The sequence below is a fragment of the Panicum virgatum genome, chromosome 9N, assembly GCF_016808335.1.
Source record: "Panicum virgatum strain AP13 chromosome 9N, P.virgatum_v5, whole genome shotgun sequence".
Taxonomy (NCBI): domain Eukaryota; kingdom Viridiplantae; phylum Streptophyta; class Magnoliopsida; order Poales; family Poaceae; genus Panicum; species Panicum virgatum.
In genome coordinates, this window is record NC_053153.1 from 50,396,251 (window position 1) to 50,417,083 (window position 20,833).

Consider the following 20,833-nt stretch of genomic DNA (forward strand, 5'->3'; position numbering starts at 1 on the left):
GTTAGCTAGGACTAGTTCGATCTCGCTGGAAGAACACGATGAACACAGCAGATTTAGAGTGGTTCGGGCCGTTGGAGCGTAATACCCTACGTCCACTGTGTGTTGTATTGCCTTAGTCTCGAGAGAGCCTTGGCGTCTTTGATGCTGAGTCCAGTGTGAGCCTGTGTGTGCTTGAGAGCTTGGTGTGTACAGCGAGCGCCTCCCTTTTATATCTCAAGGGAGGCACGTACATGGTCATTGGGTCCCCGACAGGTGGACCCAAACGATGTAGTATAAAATAACATACTGTTCATACATTATGGTGTTGCAGGCGGAGGAGATCTCATTCCTGGATTTCCTTGCCCGTCTGTGGGGATTCTCCGTCCAGCATATCCATGCCCCGTCTTGTCGAAACGACGCCAGGGTATAGCTTGCGGCGTTGCCTGCAGCATAGCTGAACGGACCGTGTAGCTTGCGGCGTATGCGGTATGATGGAAAAGTTCCGTGCCGTCGTATTCAATTAATGCGGCAGACGGGCTCTGCGCGGATGCGGCGCAGGCGGCTCCACTGTGTACCTCGGTAATACGCGATCTACAGTGAGACCTGACAAAGACTGCCCCGCGTGCCGCGGCGGCGGAGCACGCCTCAACGACCCGCATTAAATGCGTTGGGTGGGCGAGTCTTCCAGCGAAAGTCCCGCGCCCGTGCCCGCGGCTGCGGGACACGTGGCGCCTCCGGATCCCCGGCGATATGTTGGTCCTACGCGCGTGGGAGGTACGGATGGACGCAGGAGGTCCCAGACCCCATGGGGGTCCGAGCCCTCGGTTGTGGGCTCGGAGATTCCCCTCTTCAGGGACACGTGGCGTCACCGGACCCGTCCCAGAGCGCGGAGCGGGTCCGAGACCGTTGGCCCGGTGAGGAAAGGGCCTGACCCGTGGGGCCCGGCTGCTCCGCCCCTTAAGACGCAGTCATAGATGACTACGCGAGTCCTGACTTGCTTTAGTAGAAGCGGGTATCCCTGCTACAGGGTACCGACAATATATAGTCATACTATTTTGCATAAAGAATCCATTTCAGCCTACCCAATCCACTTCAATCAATATTTATATAGAACCCGCTCCACCTACCCCATTAACTAATACAATCTATTTGAATCCACCCAAACACAATTCATATGAAAACACAGTTCATTAAACCCATTTCAATCCAAATTACTAACAGAGTTACTCCCCTGCTCGCGAGACCGCGAGCACCGCCGGCCCCGCGTTGCCACCTTCTTCTTCCCCTGTTTCTTTACTTCCTTGTCGATTGGCGCTTTTAGAAAACCCCCAAAACCATCTCCTCTCCGCTCGACACACCTTGAACCCTCGCGACTCGCAGTCGCGGGCTGCGGCAACTAGGGGTGGTAATGGATTATGGCTTAGTGATTTCTTCACAGCTCAATAAAACTCTTAAATTATTTAGATTAAAATTATATAAAATTATAACCCGATTTTTTTAGAATTCGACTCTTAAATTTTCATAATCTTAGCCCCTTTACCACCGGCAACTGGAAGCAGGCAAGGCCACGCACACGCACGAAGCGATCCCGCAGCTCGGCTCCTCCTCAGTCCTCACCGTCGCGGCCGCTTTAGATGGAGATGGAGGCGGCGGCGGCGGCTGCCTCCGACGAAACCCTAGCAGCCGTCTTCGCCCAGCTCAAGCCCCACACCGTCGCTCTCCTGGACCTCCTCCGCAGCCGCCGCGCCTCCTCCAGCTCCGCCTCCTCCCTCCGCGAAATGGCCGCCTTCCTCCGCTCCGCCCCCGCCCCCGCACTGCAGCTCTGCTTCGAGTAATCTTCTTCTCCACCTCCCGATTTTCTATTCTCGTGGTTTGGATTTGGGCCTTCTAATTTGTGTTTGTTCCTCTCCCCTTTCAGTTATACGGTGTTTCCACTGCTGCTGCTCCTGGATGCGGCGGTGCAGTGCAGGAAGCAAGGCAATGCACTGGGGCAGGGTGCTGGGGACATTGTCATCACCGATGCGGTCGCTGAAACTGGGCTGGCCTGCCTTGAAGTGCTCCTCTCCAAGTGTCGCCTCACCTCGGTCAATCAGGTCAGGCGCTTAATTCTCTGCTCTAGATTAGCTCATCTCGTGGACCCCTTAGCTACAAACTGCCAGTTAGCTGCTTTACTGAAACCTGGATCGTGGCGTGTAATTAAGCATCATTTGATTCAGCAGTTGACTTTTGGACAATTGAGTATCGTATGAAATGAATTAGGCACACAATGTGGATTATGTTCTTCTGGGTTGAATTTGCTTAGTTACATCTGTAACCCTTGCTATTTTTTTCCATCACTAGATGGTCACGATGTTGAAAAAGTTGACTTCTGGGGCTATGCTTTCACCTTTGGAGGCTTCAGAGGAATTCCGCAGTGGAATCATAAGATGTTTCAGAGCCATGGTTTTGCAGTTACAACCATGCTCTGAGCGGTCTTGTTCTTGCAAGCAAGCAACAGTGTGGCCTATGATCTCAACCAATACAAACTTGGAGACTGGGAGTGTAGTTTGCTCAAAGCACCATGCACATCCAGAGGAGTGTCTGCTTGCATTCCTTCAGTCTCAAAATGCTTCAGCTGCCGTGGGACACTGGCTCTCACTTCTTCTACAGGTATGGCATCCATCTGAGTATAGTGTGTATCCATTTCTTCTCGGAAAAATGACTTAGCTTTAGTTCTAATTTATGTTTTTGTTTCCTTCTTTTCATACGGAAGGCATCAGAACTTGAGGCGTCAAGAGGGCACCGTGGAAGTGCAGATGTTAGAAAGGAAGCATTGCATGCTCTCCGCATTCTTATTGCCAAGGTGAGAAGATCCATAGATGCTCTTGTGATTCAGCAGGAAGAAATGCTGAAGCATAAGCAGATCATTCGTTACCACTTGCCTTCTAGTATTTCTTGCCCAACAAAACCTGACACAACATAGAAGTATGAAATAAGGCTGAAGGTTCAAAAAATTAAATGATTGGCATAATAATCAATCTTGCATATTCCGCTCATTTTTAAAAGCAAATCAATGAATAAGATATATTGTTATGTATACTTAGTTTCATATATGCGATAGCAGTTTTCCTCTTATTGCATTAGTAAGAGAATCGACCTCGTAGTTGTGCTTGGTACATCCTACTTTACTCAATGTTTTTTTAATCTTTTACAAGCATAATTCCTTCTGCTGAGGCTGTTCTTTTTCTTGTCCAGCATGCATATAATTCATTTAACTCGTTTTCTTGTTAGGTAGGTTCTGCTGATGCACTTGCCTTTTTCCTTCCTGGAATTGTCAGTCGCCTTGGAAAGGTTCTCTACACATCTAAGACTATGATTAGCGGTGCTGCTGGGAGTTCTTTGAGCATTGAGCAAGCCATTCTTGGATTGACTGAGGCTTTGATGATAGTTTTAAATGACAAGGAAAATTTCAGGGCACTTGATATGGCTACAAAGGAGGATTGGGCCCATTCTTCTGGTGGTGGCGGTTCAACTGAGCATGTATTGCAGATGCTTCGCCAATTGCCAATGAAAACTCTATCTGAACAGATAGGCCATGATGAAACTACAGAGGACTCTGCCTTCGATGTCAATAATTCCTCTGCTGATAGAAAGGCACTACATGTGAAGCGAACCAAAAAATGGCTTGAGGAAACAACTAGTAATGTTGATAAGTTGCTTTCTGCCACATTCCCACATGTATGTGTTCCATCGTTTGTTATTGTATGAAGACATATAGTTGATAGTTGAAAATAAGATGTAATTTCCTTAAGTAGGCTTAATATTGTGCCAATGTTTTGCAGCTTTCTATTCATTCGTCCGAGAAGGTGAGGAGGTCAGTGGTTAGTGGTGTAAGGGGGCTTTTGTCTAGCTGTAGCTCTACATTAAAGAGAAGCAAGATGCTACTTGTGGTATGTGAATTGTAATACTTTTGTCACCTGTGAGAGCATGAAAGTATTTGATCTTGCGTACTGTGTTATTCATACCTTTGCCTTTGTATTCGTGGAAAAACATATCTTTGCTTTTGTTAGCTTTCTTCTACTTGTTGCGTGTTTGAGAAAAAAACATTCTCCTAGTTGTTGACTTAAAGCTGTATTTGTTTTTTTTAACTTCACAAATATAATATTGCAGGAATGCTTATGTGTTCTTGCATGTGATGATGCTGCAGCTGTGTCTGAGTCTGCACAAGATGCTCTCCTTTATCTTTTCAACCACGGTCACAATTTTATTACAGAAAATGAGATTTCTGATATTTTTACCAGGTTCGTGCTATTTTCTTTTCTTAAATGACCACAGTTGATGGTGGCCTGTGAGAGCATAGTCGTAACTGTTTTTCATGTTAAGCAGGCTAGTTGAAAGGTTGCCACAAGTGGTACTTGGAAGTGAGGAGACAACTGCTCTGTCGCATGCTAGGAGGCTTTTGGCTCTGACATTTTATGCAGGCCCTCAGTTTCTGATAGACCATCTTCACCGTTCTCCTGTGAGCACCCCCTCACCCACCCACTGACCCAAAACCCCCCTCTGGTATCCTGGCAGTTCAGATGTTCCTTATGTGGATGTATGATTCTTCTATTGACTTTGAAATTGATTCCCCTGGCAGGTTACTGCTGTTCGTTTCTTTGATTGTTTGGGTTTATGCATAAGTCATAGCTCCCAGTTTTCTGGTTCCATGGACAAGTTAATTGTGTCAAAGCCACTGTCTGTTGGGTATCTCTATTCTGTTGCTGAGTTGAAGAGCGGCACCTATTCTAAAGATACGACTAATAGTTCTCTGCATGCCACATGTACATCTGCAGCCTCCAAAATATCTGTTATCCATGATAATGGCTTGTCAAATGCCGTACTTGGTACAGTTGAATATGAGTTGCCCCATGTGCCTCCATGGTTTGTTCATGCTGGCAATCAGAAACTTTACTTGGTTCTTGCTGGAATAATTAGACTTGTTGGTCTGTCAACAGTATCAGGTACGTAGTGCCCTACTTCTCAAATTAATGATTTACGGGCTGTTCCACTTGACGCCTTTTATGATGATGCTATTTTTATGCTGTAATTGTGGCTGATCATTTTTATTTGCTTTTTGATGCTAGGGAAGGAAACTGCTGCATCCTTGTCTCCTTTTGTTGATATTCTACTCGATCACTTCAGGAGGTTGAGCACTGAGCTGCGATCCAAAAATATTTACAGAGATGGTTTGGATAGGTGGTACATGAAAAATGAGGCTGGACATACACTACGCCAGGCAAGTTCAGCTGTTTGCATGCTCAATGAGCTCATATATGGTCTGTCAGATAGATCCCTTGGTATGTTTTTACAACTGTTCCAGAATAGATCAGCACAAATGATAAGGACAGCTCATCAGAATGATCAATTGACTGCTTGTGTTGAACATAATGAAAGAAAAGTCTGGGGATTTAATGAACAAAAGGATACTAAAGACAATATTATTCATTGCATTGGCAGTATTCTGCATGAATATGTATCTCCAGAAGTGTGGGATCTTCCAACAGAGAAGGATGTTGAGCTACCCCTAACAGAGCTGAACTTTCCATTGCACTTCTACCGTGATACCACTGCATTGCACAGGGTAATAGTTAATAGTCATAATTCATAAATTGGAATTGTTTCACTCATTTTGTTTTGCTATTCTATCTGAATTATATCTATTTGTAAAGTATTGTCTTCTCAAGGTCTTTATTTTGTGGTTTCAGGTGATGCTTGAAGGAATTGGAGTCTTGGGTGCTGTTCTTGGTCAAGATTTTGCACGTAGTGGGTTTATGCACTCTTCCCTTTATCTTCTGCTCCGTGAACTTATCAGCTCAAGTGCTCAGATAAGAATGGCATCAGATGCTGTCTTAAGAGCACTTGCTGCTGCTGGCGGTCATTGTTCGGTAATAGATTGCCTTGTCTCATTCCATAATTTGTTTAATTATCATTATATTTTCTATTTAAGATTTGTTTTCATGGTTGTACAGGTTGGCCAATTTGTTGTCGCGAATGCAGATTACATTGTTGACTCCCTTTGTAGACAGCTGCGTCACTTGGACATGAATCCTCATGTCCCTGATGTTCTTGCTTCCATGCTGTGTTACATTGGTGCTTCTCGTGATATTTTACCATTCTTGGAAGAACCGGTATGATGTAGGGCGTCTATAAATCTCAAGAGTCAAAGTCTATGTTTGTTCGATGATTTTTCTTAAAAATATTTGGTGGTGCTTCTGTGCTTTCTCTGTAAGAAAATTGCGCAATTTGTAAAGTGCAATACATCAGCCAACTCAGCACGTCGATGACCAGTCGGCCACTATTTCACCCCCTTCGCCTATGTGATATGCTTATTTGGACTCATTTTTTATTTCGTAGCACTACTGGATTGATAGTAACTTTAAGCTCTGTCCAGTGTGCATGGATGGCCCTGCTCTTAATTGCCAGTCATCCCTTGATTTTTTTTTTGTCATTGTCTTTCCATCCTTTTTCTGGACCTTTAGACTCATATCTGTATCCAATTACCATGGAAGACCTATCTAGAAGTAATGAGTAATCCAACCATGCGTCCATGCCCTGTTAGTGAAAACTAAGTTCGTTAAGTACATCACTAGTATGAAGTGGGAAAACTAAACCATTCCAAATCACTAAGTAGGCTTTGCAACAAAATAAATAATAGTGACATATAGGGAGGATTTATGCATTTTTTTTCTTGAATAAAAAATAACCTAGTTTTGCAAGCAAGTTTCATCCCTGTGATTTTATCACGATGCATGTAAATTCTTACAGATGCGAGCAGTTTCTTCTGAGCTGGAGGTACTTGGCAGGCATGATCACCCACATCTAACTGTTCCATTTCTGAAGGTATTATTTTATACTCAGTATTGCAGTTTTTATGTCGACTAGAAGGGGATTATTTGAGGTTATGTATGTGTTCATGGTTGTTGTCTGGGGTTACAGCTTGTACCTACTTAGCATTTAGCTCTAACATGAATCCACCAAGTTTGGTACCTTCTCAAAGTTGGGATGGCATTTTTGTGGAGGCTTTTGTAATAGTAGTTATTTGGTTAAAGTCCACAGGTTGGCATGGTAGTACAGTAATACACTGACTTCTTCCTACTCTTAACAAAATGACCAGTTATGGTTATTTATCTCTTAGTTAAATAATTATATGTGAATTCCACAATTTTTTCATTATATTGAAATTCGATGCAAAGTCAAATGCAGATACCCATTAATTGATGGTAATATTGTTCTTCATTGGTATGTGCAATATCCTATTTCTAGCACTATACATGTACTTGATTTCATCTTCTTTATTTTCTTCATAGTGTGCTTGTGCATTGCTGATGCTTCATGTTTATTTGAGTTAGTAATTTATTTCCGTGTTCCTTTTTGGTTTATCTAGGCAGTTTCTGAGATTGCCAAGGCATGCAGACATGAGTCTACTAGCCTGCCAGATGACGCACAATCATTTTATGTGAAGGTTAGTACAAAAGGGCAAGAAGTAAAAAATATGACCGAGAAGAGAATGGAATCCCGTGCAACTTCTGGTAATAGCTTGGCAGGACTCTTATTTTTCAGCATGTCCAGCAGCTATTATAGTTCATCAAAGTATTAGACAAATGATCAATAAGCATATAGGTCCACCAGTCATCATTGGAATTTGTTTCCTATTTTCTTTTGAAATATCTGCTGATATTTGATAATACATGGTGGACAAATATTCCATCATAAATGTATAATACTCTTTTCAAATTCCTTGTTGAAATTATGATCCATCATCTGTATAATGCTATGCTCTCACTCATTCCTTTTTTACTTGTTTTCCTGTGAAATTTTGAAATATATATATATATATTCTAGTGTAGATATATAAATATGATAGTACTCAGTTAACATTTTAAAGGTTTTTTACCCTGTCACCCCTTTTTAGGTAGCTTTTGTTAGTTTCATCTCTAGTCTACACCAACTTGCTTGGAAATAAAAGGCTTTGTTGTTATTGTTGCTGTATGGTACTCTGCTAACATTGTGCTAGGTTTTTCCTGCGACTCCAATCCTGTTTATGCATGTTCTAGTTACTTTTCTATATCTTCCTGCCAGTTTCCTTATTTTCCTATGCAATATTTTATGGCTCAGCCTCAACCATTGTCTCCCTGCAAACAAGTGTTTCAGTCTTTCTGTGAATCCCTTTTGCACTTTATATTTTAATTTTTCAGATTTGCTTTATTTAAGGTGGCTTCGCGCTGTAGTCTCACTAATGCCTTCCCTTTTTTTATTGCATCAGAAAGAATGAATGTTGATGCTCAACCTGATTTTATGAGCTTGGAATATTGGGAGGATTTACTTTGCAAGTTAAATGAGATGAAAAGATATAGGAGAATAGTTGGATCACTTACAGGCTCTTGCTTGTCAGCTTCCACCCCACTTCTCTCTTCAACTAAGGAAACAGCTTGTCTCGTGGCCCTTGATGTTGTGGAGGTATTTTTTTCTTTTTGTTAATAAAGTACTGATGAAGTTCTAAGTGTGAAAATTTTCAGTCTTCTACTTGGAAGGCAAATACCGCCTTAATTTTAGGACATTGTCTTTTTTTTTTGTTTTCCTGTGGTTCCATTGTTTTATTTGCTATTCTTTTCAGCCATCATTTGTAAAGATATTCCAAATATCTCTTTTGTTAAGTTGGTTTATGTATTCTATCTGTCAAGGAATGTCTAGCTTAACTGTGTGCTTATGCAGTAACCCATGGGATAACTATGTATGCTGCATCAATGGGATATCACTGTAATTTTATCACCCAACTGTTTTTGCAACCTTGCTACCTGGTGCCGCAGTTCTCATACCATAACTTCTGTTATCATTCTATTAAACATTGGTGAAAATTTTACTGCAATGTTACATTCACTGGTAGCATATGCCTGCAACTTTCATGTTTCATCCCAGTGAAATTATTCCTGGCAGTTGTGACGATAATAATAATGATGATGATGATAATGCTATCTTCTGTCTCCAGAATGCTATTATATCTATTGCGAAGGTCGAAGAGGCTTACAAGTGTGAAAATCGAAGCAAAGGAGTTATTGAGGCTATCCAGTTTCTGTCATTTGATGAACTTGATGGTACAGATGCCACCGAAGATGTTGATGAGAATCGATTACTCCCAGCTATGAACAAGCTATGGCCTTACTTGATTATCTGTCTAAGGAACAAGGTCTCAGTGGTATGTTTTGTCACATCTGATAGTTTTCCGTTGTGGAAGTTGTCTGTTTTCAGTTGTCTTGCTTGTTTCTTTATTTCCACCATAAACAATCATAGATAATGAAACGACACACAATTCTCCTGCATGTTTGAGAAAAATAACAATCATAAACAAAGCACAAACAATATTTCTTATATTAGCCTCTGACCATTTTTACTGCTGTCATACATTGGGATCGTCCATCAATGTTAAATTCTAATGCCTCCCTCACATAACATGATGGTATAGGGCTTTTCATCTACCAGAACATGTTACATGTCCAACTGATAAGCCACTAATCTGCATGCGGTGAAGGGACCTCCTCTCCCTTCTCTTTTCCCTTAGTTTGTGGGGCTTCCCGTTATGTTGGCGCACAGTATATAAGTGATACACACCTGAATTTGGTACAACACATGGTGTTCACTTTATAGCTTCAACTCCTTTCTTCATATCTTCCATCATATTTTTTTGAAGGTTCAGTTCATTTGTATTCTTGTAGTCAGGGAATAAGTGTCTTCCTGCTAACCAAAACATGAGATTCTTTGTCGTACTCAAATTATGCCCTGGGTAGACATAATCTATATGCTTGAGATTGTATCAGGAAATTGTGATGGTCAGTTGGGACATCTAATGAAGTTTTGACGCATTAGTCTATAAACAATAGATTCAAGAGTATTTCTATTTTCTACAACTGCTGAACTCTGAACTTTCTTTTGTTTGTTGCTTTATTCTATGTACCTGCTTTTGCTCTAATTTCAGCCTGAGTGTACATTATGTTCCTTTTTTGTGATTTCTGTGCTTACCAGACTGTTGTTTTACAGCCGGTTGTTAGAAAGTGCACTGAAGTATTGAGTAGAGCGATTGGTATATCTGGTGGCGATTTTTATGTACGCCGGTTTCATAAGGATGGACATATTGTTTGGAGGTTGCTGGCATTATCTCCATTCCGAAGAAAAAGAATGTCAATGATGGATGAAAAAGCAATCATTTTACCATATAGGGATACCTCGCTTACCTCAGAGGAACCCATGTCTGAGATCTCCAGTCAAAAAATTCAGATTGCAGTCCTGGACATGATCGCTGCAATATCTTCCAACAAGAGAAGTGCTATTGCATTGGAAAGTGTACTAAAGAAGGTTTGTGGTCTTGTTGTAGGTATCGCCTACAGTAGTTTGACAGGTTTGCAAGAAGCTGCGGTAAGGGCATTGTCAGGCCTTGCCTGTATGGATTCTGACCTTGTCTGGCTTCTCTTGGCGGATGTTTATTACTCACTAAACCAAAGGGATATATCTTTACCGCCGAACCAAGATGTGCCAGAGCTATCTGATCTTTTGCCTGCACCAATGTCTTCAAGGGAATACCTATTTGTACAGTACGGAGGCGAGGGTGTGAGATGTGATGTAGATCCGTCATCTGTTCATGAGGTGTTCAAAAGGATGCAGGATGTGGTTCTAACCTGAAAATCAGGTGAAGTTCACAGTTCTCTCCTTCCAAGCTACCCTAAGAGGATTACTGTTGCCATATTTAATTATTTAAAAATTCTACTTTGGTTTCCAGGTTTCTGAATTCTGATCCTCCCTTTGTATATAACCTTGCTGAGGGGATTTTGTATCACTGCTGGCAGTCCGCCCATGTTGCATTTTGCAACCACTGGAAAATGGTGAACTTTAGTCTCTCTCCTCTGCGAAATAGTAGTTTCTATCCATAAGGCAATGAAAATGGAAGAAACTTGCATGAGCAGAAGCAAATAACCAAAGATCATTATAGTTAGACAGTTTATGATGTGGAGATCTTTGTAGAAGCCATTTAAAATTATTGAACCTGCCACATACTTAGGCTCATTTTCGTATCTGCATCAGTCCTGTTTCCCTGATTTTGTATGTAGCAGTACTTCACACGTCAGAAGCACACACATGAAAATGAACACACATGACAAGTCTTTCACTATTCACTTCTGTCATTTGTTACATTTTTTTAAAATTTTAAGGTAGCAGTGGTGTGCTTTCTTCCTAATGCATATATATTGTTAGCTAATCTTGTGTATTGCTAGCATAAATTTCTTTTAACAAAACTCTGGTCCAACCTTGATTACCCCTGATTTTTTTCCCCTTGCAAACATCAGGAATTTTGATGATGATGAACTTAACCAGGGAACATCTTTGTGGTTTCATAATTGGTCATTGACATTATGCTCGGTCGCTGGAATCAGTGTAGAACGCAATCTGTTTCTATCAAGCAATCGCACTTGACAGGTGTTGTAAATCATGGACACTGTTCTCCACAATTTTGTGAGCAAGGAGCAGCAACTCCTTGGAGGGATCATCTCACAAATTACGACACAAGTGAAACTGGAGAGAACGGGATAGTGTTATGATTGGGATACTTGTGTAATTATATCAAGCAAGCTGTATCTCATGATGTGTAAAGAGCAAGTTAGATGATGTGTACAAAGTATAAACCATCTCTGAGTTGGTTCTTTACTTTTGTTGAAGCGTTTTTTCTGTCTGGAATAATTATGTCTGATGCCCGTCAAAATCCATCGTGAAGTATCTTGCTAGTCGCTAAAACAAAAGCTGAAATATCGTGTTAACATACTGTCGGGTCTCTCGCTTCTGAGACATGTATGAATCACGGATATTCCTTCCGTTAACCCTAGTTGATAAAATGAAAAGAAAAAAAGTGTATTTTTCATCCTTGAAGTATTACAAAAGTGTGGCATTCATCCCTCATATTTCATTTGGTGCAAATCAACCCCTTAACTAACTAAACTGGTGCATTTATCATCCCCATCTTAGTTTAACAATGGTTTAGTACAATCTAAAGGCAGTTTATGCCACACTGTCATTTGACTAATCTCCGCTTAGCAATGTAATATGCTGAGTTGAAGATATAAAGCCTAGAAAATCAGTAAATTCTCTAAATTGTGTACCCTGTAAAAATTTTATCCAAAAAATTAAGTTAACCAATTCACATCGAATTATTATAGCGATTGACTTAACGTTAGATATTGCTAGGGCATGATTAGTGAGATAATTGCATGACCTAAACCAATATTATATGACACTAAACCATTGTTAAAATAAAGTGGGATGATAAATGCACCATTTTAGCTAGTTAAGGGATTGATTTGCACCAAATGAAACATGATGGATGAATGTCACACTTTAGCAATACTTAAAGGATGAAAAATACACTTTTGCCGAATGAAAACTAAAGTCTTGCCACTGAATTTGAATCGGAAGGCACTTTGTGATGGAGAGTGTATCTTGTGTTTGTTTTGATATATACGTCTGTCTTCCTGTTTTACTATAGAATTCTAACCCTTTCCAACTTCTCTCCACGTCAAGAAACTTATCATACTAGAACCTATAGCCAGTTGTTATAAATTTTTTCTTCCTTTATTGCAGAAATTTTCCTATATGACACTAAATAAAAATCCGGTTCGTCATAGCACTATAACATTTTATCTTTTGTATTTGACACCGAGATTTAACTTTCATTCCTTTCTCTAGACTTCAGTTATATCCACTGGGAACTTCCATCAAATTCATTCTGAATATATAAAATATTTAGTATGTGGACCAAAACACTCCAGATATATGGCAAATCTCTATTTTTTATTTGAATAATTAACTAAAGTTGTCAAAATTCGCAAAAACAATGTGCAGCTTTATATTGTCCTTTGGATACTTCACAACAAATTATTCAATTTTATTGTTGCAGTTTCTATATATTTTACCATATATAACAAGAACTTTTGCACTAGATGCAACCACATGAAATTCACTATATATATCACTAGATAAGATAAGGGTAAAAGTGTCTCTTTGACGAGTGTCAAGAAAGGAATGAAAAATGTATCCCAGTGTTAAATAAGGAACATAAGTGTCAAAAAAAGAATAAAAAATAAATCCTAGTGTCAAATAAGGGATGCAAAAGAAATTAGTGTCATAGGAAACCAGTTTTTTATCTGATGCCATATCAGGGTTTCAAAAACCAGTGACACTGTTCAAAACCGGAACAGTAGCACAAAAAAATTACTTTTGTATTTTTGGATTTAGAAGCATAAAATATAAAAAACCAGACCCGGTTTACCGTCCCGGACCGGGAAAAAACCCGGAAATCGGCGGTTCCCGGCCGAGATTTGAAACCCTATGCCATATTGAGAATTTTCTCTTAAATAAATGCTATCACAACTTACAATGGATACAAATTATAATATTAGTTAATCCACCTTTTTTCATTCTTATGCACAACTCATCATCACCATATTTTGAATTGGAGAGAATTTCCAAGCGAACAAGCATGTGAAATGAGTATTGTCCATGCCATGTTGCCGACGTAGATGCACGTTTGCCAGACCAATCAGAAGTAACATCAAAGTATTCTTGGTTCAGTCGACTTCGGGTAACAAGGTAGCTGATTCAATACTCCCATGAGACTCTTTAAGATCTCATAGCAATTCATACCTCGATGCCAATAAAATAAGCTTGTTTGATAAGCATAGGTAAAGAATGTAACAGCGTATTCCATAAAGTTTTGCGCAGTTCTAATGATGATGCCTTTCCTTTTCCAACGTGACCTATTAAAGAATTACAATTGATCTAGCAACGGGCTCCCCTCTTTTGCAAGAATGAACAAGCCTCCATCGCCTCTTGAGATCCTGAAGTCTTTGTCCAGGTAGGTTGTCAGCAGCCATGACCGGCCTCTATCGTTGCCAGGAATAGATACCTTGAGGGGTGGCTGCCCAGAAATGGAGCCAGCAATGCTAGCAAATGCTTGCTGCAACGGATTCAGTGCCTGCTGGACTGGGCCCAGGCTGATCTTCTGCCCAAATATATCAACCTGTTCAGGTAGATCCACTGATGATGATATCGCAGGTGGCTGAAAGCTCCCCTCCTTAAATTGGACCTGAATTCAATTGATCACTAGCATGTAAATTGGACTTTGTGCACATTACCATATGACAGCTTCAATGGAAAAGGATGAAGCCAGCAACCTCAAAAAAAATTAGAGGAAATATTAGCCAATAGTGTCTGTACACAAAAGTATCAACTGAGACACTATATGATGATGCATAAATCCATCACTGGAAGTAAAATTAAACTGTGGTAGCAATCATACTACTAATGCAGCATTCCACATTCCCAGACAATTAGGGGGTATAAATTAGCAACATAGTTAGTGATGTACATAAAACAATAGGATGCTATCGCAATTCTAATTGCAAGCAAGCGAATCAACAACTGGTGTTGAATTCTCTCTATAATAAATGAACAACGAATCCAAATAGGGTATGGCTATCAATTCTGTACCTCTATCCTCGATGGACTTTGAACCTCAAAAGAGGCAGCTGCACTGAATGAAAACGATGCGAATGGAGTCGTAAGGGTTGAACCATTGACAATCGTCATGCTTTTAGAGTCAATTTCTTGGGATATCTGCTTTACTTTCACAAAAGGTGTTGCCCCAGCAGCTAGAATAGGCAGCAGCTCAGAATAGGCTGTATATCTGCAAGTCAATGATGAAACACGATAAGACAATCATTTTATCTTGAGAGAACTTAATTGTATCCAGAAGGTACCAAAGTAAAGCACCGGCAAACTCAATGATTACAACCAGGACACAGCGACATGATTATCCAATAATTCATCATTAGATACCTCCTTGAACAAGAGGACACAGCCCTACTTCATTTAAGGTTAGATAAAATGGTCCATCTGATGGTAGCAAGCATCTCGATCAAACCAATAAATAGGCAAGCAGCAAACAAAATTCTAGTGGACCCATAAGTAACGGTTTCCAGGGTCAAATAGAAGCCCTAATTTTCAGTTGTGCCGCCTCTCAGTGATGCTTCGACGTTGTACAAGTCATATGGCTAACAAAGCTGCTCAGTTTTGAGTACAGAGGACAATCTATTTGTGCAGGTGCATTCCGAGCAAATAGTTCATTCCCAATCATTACATATTTCAGTCGACTCCCCAATCATTTGAACGATATCTATTATTACTAGTAGTAGCGACACAGCTTATTGCCCCCCCAAATCATGGACCGATCAACTTGCTGGAAGCATAGAACAGAGGAATGACTATCGCATTCGGCAAAGCATGAACTCACATGAGGATCCAGTTGCCGTCGAGGAGATCCGGCGCCTCGACGGGTGCGGGCGTGGGGTTGTTAGCCTCGAGCTGCGTGACGAGCTCGACGACCTCCCCCCTGGTCTCCGTGGACGCCCGGAACCCGAACTCGGAGCCGTACACCGTGTCCACCAGGCACCGCTTGAGCTCCTCCCTCCTCTCCGCCTGCTCGTCCACCTCCTCCTCCGCGGGCGGCGGCGGCGGCGCCGCCGCGGGATCCTCCCCCCACTCGTCGTCGGCGGCTGGGCTAGGCGGATCCGCGGCGGAGGGCGGCTCGGGCTCGGGCTCCCCCGGCTCGCCCCACTCGTCGGCGACGATGGGGCGCGAGTTGCCGTCGTCGTCGTCGCGGCCCCACTCGTCGTCGTCCACGGGCGGGTCGGGCTGCGCGGGGGCCCCCGGCGGGGAGCGCTCGCCCCACTCGCCGGGGACGTTCCCGCGCCCGCGCCCGGCGGCCCCGGGGGGCCGGCGGAGGCGGAGGGCCGAGGTGCGGGACCTGAGGGTGCCGCCAGCCCGGCGGGCGGCGGCGGGGTCCGGGGAGAAGAGGGGGAGGGCGGACGCGTGGGACGCGGCGGCGAAGAGGGGAGCCATTCGCTTGCTCGCCTGGCTGCCGATTTCAGCTGGGAGGAGGCGGAGAGATACAGCAGCCGCTCCGACAAGGCAGGCCCCGGGTCGAGCGAGCCCGTCCCTGCAACAAACAAGACGCGAAGCGAAGTGAGAGGCGCTACGCCACGTGTTTTTGTCGGGGGCAATGGGGGGATATTATTTGGGGTTTGATTGGGCCTGGCTCAGGTCCCTCTCCACGGAAAGATCCTTGCTGTTTTGGCCCAGGCTAATTGAGTGCCCAATGGGCCTTCTCCAAGGTGGTGAGAGATGATGATGATAATCTATATCTATATTTTATATTTATTTCTAAAATATTTAATATTTATTTCTAAAGTAAATAAAGTTTCTATCTAATTTTTGTTTGATCCATCTTGTGTCACAATATCACTGATAGGTGGGTCTTATTTACCCTGTATGCAAGTGGGATCAGTCCACATATTCGACAAACGAACAACTATTTGTACAAACTCTGTCCGTTGTAACGTACGGGTATAATTGACTAATAATAATAATAATAATAATAATAATTGACATGAACGATTTGCTCAAAAGGAAAAATTGACACGAACGAATTGTGCGGAGGAAGGTCGGTCCGGTCGGGCCCCAGGTATTAGCTAGAGCGGAAGGGGACCACAGGTAATGTGGCCGTACGAGCCGGCAGTCCATGACCAAAAATCACATGCCTTTAGTAAATGTGTTTTGCAGTTGGAGTTAAAGGAAGGGGTCGCCGTCGCGCTCTCTCTCGCACGCACGTACCAGCATCGCTGTTGTGGTGTGTTTAGTTCCACCTCGTAAACACAAAAAAATCGTAAACACATTAAAGTAAAAAAGAATCTTACTCATTTGAAATACTAAATAAAGTCTATTTATAAAATTTTTTGTATGGATGGGCTGTAAATCGCGAGGCGAATCTAATGAGCCTACTTAATCCATGATTTGCAACAGTGATACTACAGTAACTATCTGCTAATTATTGATTAATCATGGATTAATTAGCATCATTAGATTCGTCTCGCGCTTTACAATTCATCAGTGCAAAAAATTTTGTAAATAAACTTTATTTAGTGCTTCAAATTAAGAAAATTCGAAACGCAAATTTTTTTGCGTTTACACCCTACCGAACTAATCACAGCCTTGACTCGCTGCCAGACTGCTGCGTGCGTTGCGCGCGCCTCGACTTGAGCTGGACAGCACGCTGGAAGAGGTAGCCTCGCTGTGCCTCAACATTGCGTGCAATGGCATTCAGTACGCTCGAGATGGATCGGTATCCTATCAGCAGTGTGCACGTTCCGGCCCCATAACAGCTTTACCCACCCACCAGCTTTTTTTTTTTCGAAAGGAAGGATGGTATTAATTGAAGCACAGTACAACCCCAAATTACAAAGAAGTCCCTCAAAGAAATGAAAATTACAACACAGGCCAAAGAGATCTTCTCTGCCTTCTTCCTCAGCGAGCACCGACGACCGCCGGCGTCACCGAGCTTGGGGAGCTCCGCCTCGCCGTCAAGGAGCTCCAACTCTTGGACACGCTGCATAAGCCAACGCCACGTATCGCCTTCCCTGACGCATCTAGCTTCGCTGTGGCACATCAGCAGCACCCACGCCGGCGACAACGGAAGAACACCAAGAACACCATCATCTTCCTCGGGCCCGAACGCCCACCAACCCAGAGCCGGCGCCACCGAGATCGATAGCCCGGAGGGAACATCCCAACGGGAAGCCCAGATCATCCCTCCTTTCGCAGTAAAGAGAGAGATCACGAACCTCACACGGTGGCCGGAGAAGACCTCGCCAAATCCACCGCAGAGGAGTAAAATCTCTACCCAGGGGAGTAAAATCTCCACCCCATCGACGACGCCAGGAGCCGCATCAACAAGAAGGAGAACCAAAATCCACCCGTGCCCTTCTCCGGAGGAAGCGCCGAGGCTGTCGCCGCCGCTGTCGAAGAAACGCAGGGGAAAGGGGAGGTACACAAACCCCACAAAAGCTTCACCGAGGACGACGCATGATATGCCACCGTCGTCGGGAAGGAACTTTATTCGCCGTTGAAGCAGCTTCGACATCCGCCGCTCCCGGCAACTAAGCTCCGCCGCCGTCGCCGCCGGCGAGCAAACCCACCAGCTTGCTCATACTCCGTGTATTACGGAGTCTGTAGCAATTTTCCATGCTGCTGAAAAGTTCAAAAATCGAAAATATATGTGGAAGCTAGCGATGATATTAGTTTAGCACTTCCGTTCCAAATTATAGATCAGTTTAAGTTTTCTAGATGCATAGTATAGATATACCCTATGTCTTGATGCATAAAAAAACTATGTAGCTAGAAAAGACAAACTGTCTATAATTTAGAAACGGAGAGAATATCATTTTTCTTAATTTATCCAATGCCAATTGCCAAAGTTGTATATCATGCCCGTGAAGGAACGCCTCATCCCTCGGTTCACGCCACGCAGTTAAGCAACTTCAAATTAAAAATGCTATCTACGGGGGCTGGCACCGGGGGCACCTCTGCAGCCCTCCTACTGAAAAAAGAAAAAAAATGCTATCTACGGTATTCACGATATGGACATGCGAAAATAAAGGAATTTTGCGTACAAACCATGCTCCATGCTAGTTCTCTTTCATACTCCCTCTGTGTCTGCCTTATTTTAATATAATTAGGCGTATAGCCTGCGTATTTGCGCGACTAATATTGAAAATTCAAAAATTTGCATTGTCATTGTATCCTTACCTAGAGATTATACTATTTTCTTTACCATACATCACCATGTTCATTATCGTAAATTATGTCTTATTGTTGGTTAAAACAATTCAAATATGATCTACCTATAATAATAATTTGATTTGTTGAGCTTTAATAATACTTGCATATAATTATTCTTATTTTTATTTTATTTTGATTGATTGTTGTTAGCTTTAGTTTTTATTAATAATATATGTTTGTAACTTATACATTTATAATTACTTATTTCCATTTTATTTTGATTGATTGTTGTTAGATTTAGTTTTTAGTAATAGTATATGTTTGTAACTGATACATTGCTAAATGATATTTTATATTTAATTTTTCATGATGACATTGGTGGGTGATTTTTAATTAGGCACAGGGGTATTTTAGGCTAATTTTTATTATAATAGCAGTGGTGGATAATTTTTATTTCACAGGAATATTTTAGGCTAATTTTTATTATAATGACAGTAGTGGGTAATTTTTATTTTACTATTTTTCTTCGATTAACGTGGAAATTTTTAGGCCTTAAGAGCGAACGTGGAGGCTCCATTTGTTGGCCAAAGAATAAGATAATAGATAGATATCTTAGCAATTGAAGGTACACGGTTTTTCGGATAAAAACCTACTCCGATTTGATGGAATAAAGGACGGTGGCGGTATGTACGTCATGTTCTTGGAGACATAGTTCAGCTAGGTGATCCATACATTCGTTTTTATGGGTACGTGGCTTCAGTGGCGGATGCAGGATTGGAGGCAAGAGAGGGCTGAAACAATAGAGATGTTGATTTGTGTGAAGATTTAATGGTGATTTGGAGATCTTGCTATAGTGTTTTACGTGTAACTAGGGGGGCTTGAGCCCCCCTCCTGTATCCGCCCCTGCGTGGCTTTGGGTTTTGATTTGTTTGGTTTGAGGCAACTTCAACCACAATAGACGGCAGCATAGTTCAGCTAGGTAGTTGGACATGTGTTAGGGTGCTTAGCCCTAGCTACTTAATATAGGATTAGCAACTTTCTTCTTGAATGATCCGAGGTTAAAAATAAAATATAGTAAATGAGCTACCAGCACGCCTTCTAGAGCTATGCCCCCACATTGTTTTCGTCGAGTGTTTCGTGACCTTTTATATTCTCCATCAAACCTTCAATAGTTGAATGGAGGGAGAGGAACAGGGGAAAATGTCCAATGAGCACTGGCAAAACCTCCTCTCCATATTGATCGAACAAAGCAAAACCTAATATCAAAAGTTGCGTGGGAACAAAGACTGTTAAAAAAATTGCTTGCAAAATTACGTAATCTCGCTCATTCCTTAGACATTGCTACCGTGAAAAGGCAGATGTGGCTGACTCGGCAAGGATGCCTCCGAGAAGAAACAGCGGCATTATACTAGACATGAAGCGAGCTGCCACCCCCAAGACTCTAGAAACTTTGAACCGAGCACGGTGCAAACGACCGGACCCCTGCTGCCTCCATGTACGTAGGGGAACAGATCACACAACGGCATCGTTGTCTGATCCAATTTGATGAATCAGATAAAGCTAAGAGCTTCTCCAGTGGACGAATCATGGGCCGATGTGGCATGCCCAAACCGATGCATCACCACTGGAGGACCCGACTCATGGAGGAGAGAGAAGATTCGATGCATAGTTGAGAGTCGACTCTTGAAAAATAAAAAATGAATTGCCTTGCACGCACGGCCCGGCCTCCGCTTCATCTGCGCTCGCCACGCCTCTCTGCTTCTACCTGCAGACCTACTTGCCTGCCACCGCTCTCACCGGAGCCGCTGCTCTCGCCGGCTCCACAGCAGCTTGAGCTCACCGCTTGCCGCGCTCGGCGCAATGCTCGCCGACCTCCTCGTCGTCGAGCTTGCTCGAGCCTCCGACGCCGCTCGCCGGCCTTCTCGTCGCTATGCTCGCCCAAGCCTCCATCACCACGCTCGCAGGCCTCCTCATCTCCTTGCTGGACGCCGGGCTAGCTTGAGCCTCCGCCGCCACGCTCGCCGGCCTCCTCGTTGCCGTGCTCGCCTGAGCCTCCGCCGCCGCCTGCGCATCACCACGCTCGCCAGCCTCCTCATCTCCGATGCGGCGAAGGCTTGCTCGATAGAAGCCATGGCCTGCTCGCGAGGGGATGAGTTTGTGAGGAATGGGCGGAGGAAGCAGA

The 20,833-nt window shown here is 42.8% G+C and overlaps 3 protein-coding genes across 8 annotated transcripts; 1 reads left to right on the forward strand and 2 right to left on the reverse strand.

The window, feature by feature from the left end:
- The first annotated feature begins 1,569 nt into the window (after positions 1-1,569).
- Positions 1,570-11,724, forward strand: LOC120688316. Of its 6 annotated transcripts, XR_005681031.1 has the most exons (19): positions 1,570-1,810; positions 1,898-2,072; positions 2,320-2,628; positions 2,732-2,821; positions 3,250-3,696; positions 3,801-3,908; positions 4,129-4,259; positions 4,345-4,477; positions 4,598-4,961; positions 5,085-5,581; positions 5,706-5,885; positions 5,970-6,128; positions 6,766-6,840; positions 7,385-7,529; positions 8,264-8,457; positions 8,987-9,193; positions 10,033-10,678; positions 10,769-10,871; positions 11,334-11,724. XR_005681031.1 is itself a non-coding variant. In XM_039970581.1 (18 exons), exons 1-17 carry the CDS (start codon positions 1,614-1,616, stop codon positions 10,669-10,671), a joined length of 4,050 nt encoding a protein of 1,349 aa, XP_039826515.1. In that variant the 3' UTR covers positions 10,672-10,678; positions 11,334-11,724. The 6 variants fall into 6 exon arrangements, 2 of the variants coding, with proteins under 2 accessions (XP_039826517.1, XP_039826515.1); XR_005681032.1 differs by lacking the exon at positions 8,264-8,457 and having other exon boundaries at positions 1,576-1,810; positions 7,385-7,462; XM_039970581.1 differs by lacking the exon at positions 10,769-10,871 and having other exon boundaries at positions 1,614-1,810.
- A 1,859-nt stretch (positions 11,725-13,583) lies between these two features.
- On the reverse strand, positions 13,584-16,044 carry LOC120690610 (probable plastid-lipid-associated protein 3, chloroplastic). The gene is made up of 3 exons (XM_039973321.1): positions 15,329-16,044; positions 14,527-14,722; positions 13,584-14,122 (listed from the first exon to the last, which is right to left on the reverse strand). Exons 1-3 carry the CDS (start codon positions 15,934-15,936, stop codon positions 13,805-13,807), a joined length of 1,122 nt encoding a protein of 373 aa, XP_039829255.1. The 5' UTR covers positions 15,937-16,044; the 3' UTR covers positions 13,584-13,804.
- Positions 16,045-17,257: 1,213 nt separating this feature from the next.
- On the reverse strand, positions 17,258-18,211 carry LOC120689084. Its single transcript, XM_039971423.1, has 2 exons — positions 17,715-18,211; positions 17,258-17,645 (listed from the first exon to the last, which is right to left on the reverse strand). The coding sequence occupies exons 1-2, from the start codon at positions 18,011-18,013 to the stop codon at positions 17,258-17,260; spliced, it is 687 nt and encodes a 228-aa protein (XP_039827357.1). The 5' UTR covers positions 18,014-18,211.
- Between the last annotated feature and the right edge of the window lie 2,622 nt (positions 18,212-20,833).

Coding starts and splice junctions, on each gene's coding strand:
- LOC120690610 (XM_039973321.1), bottom strand. CDS start 15,936: ATGGCTCCCCTCTTCGCCGCCGCGTCCCACGCGTCCGCCCTCCCCCTC. Junction 14,723..15,328: donor GACGGCAACTGGATCCTCAT/GTGAGTTCATGC, acceptor ATTGACTTGCAG/ATATACAGCCTATTCTGAGC. Junction 14,123..14,526: donor AAAGTCCATCGAGGATAGAG/GTACAGAATTGA, acceptor AATTGAATTCAG/GTCCAATTTAAGGAGGGGAG.
- LOC120688316 (XM_039970581.1), top strand. CDS start 1,614: ATGGAGATGGAGGCGGCGGCGGCGGCTGCCTCCGACGAAACCCTAGCA. Junction 4,478..4,597: donor ACCATCTTCACCGTTCTCCT/GTGAGCACCCCC, acceptor TTCCCCTGGCAG/GTTACTGCTGTTCGTTTCTT. Junction 5,886..5,969: donor CTGCTGGCGGTCATTGTTCG/GTAATAGATTGC, acceptor ATGGTTGTACAG/GTTGGCCAATTTGTTGTCGC.
- LOC120689084 (XM_039971423.1), bottom strand. CDS start 18,013: ATGTCGAAGCTGCTTCAACGGCGAATAAAGTTCCTTCCCGACGACGGT. Junction 17,646..17,714: donor TTCTCCGGCCACCGTGTGAG/GTTCGTGATCTC, acceptor TGTTCCCTCCGG/GCTATCGATCTCGGTGGCGC.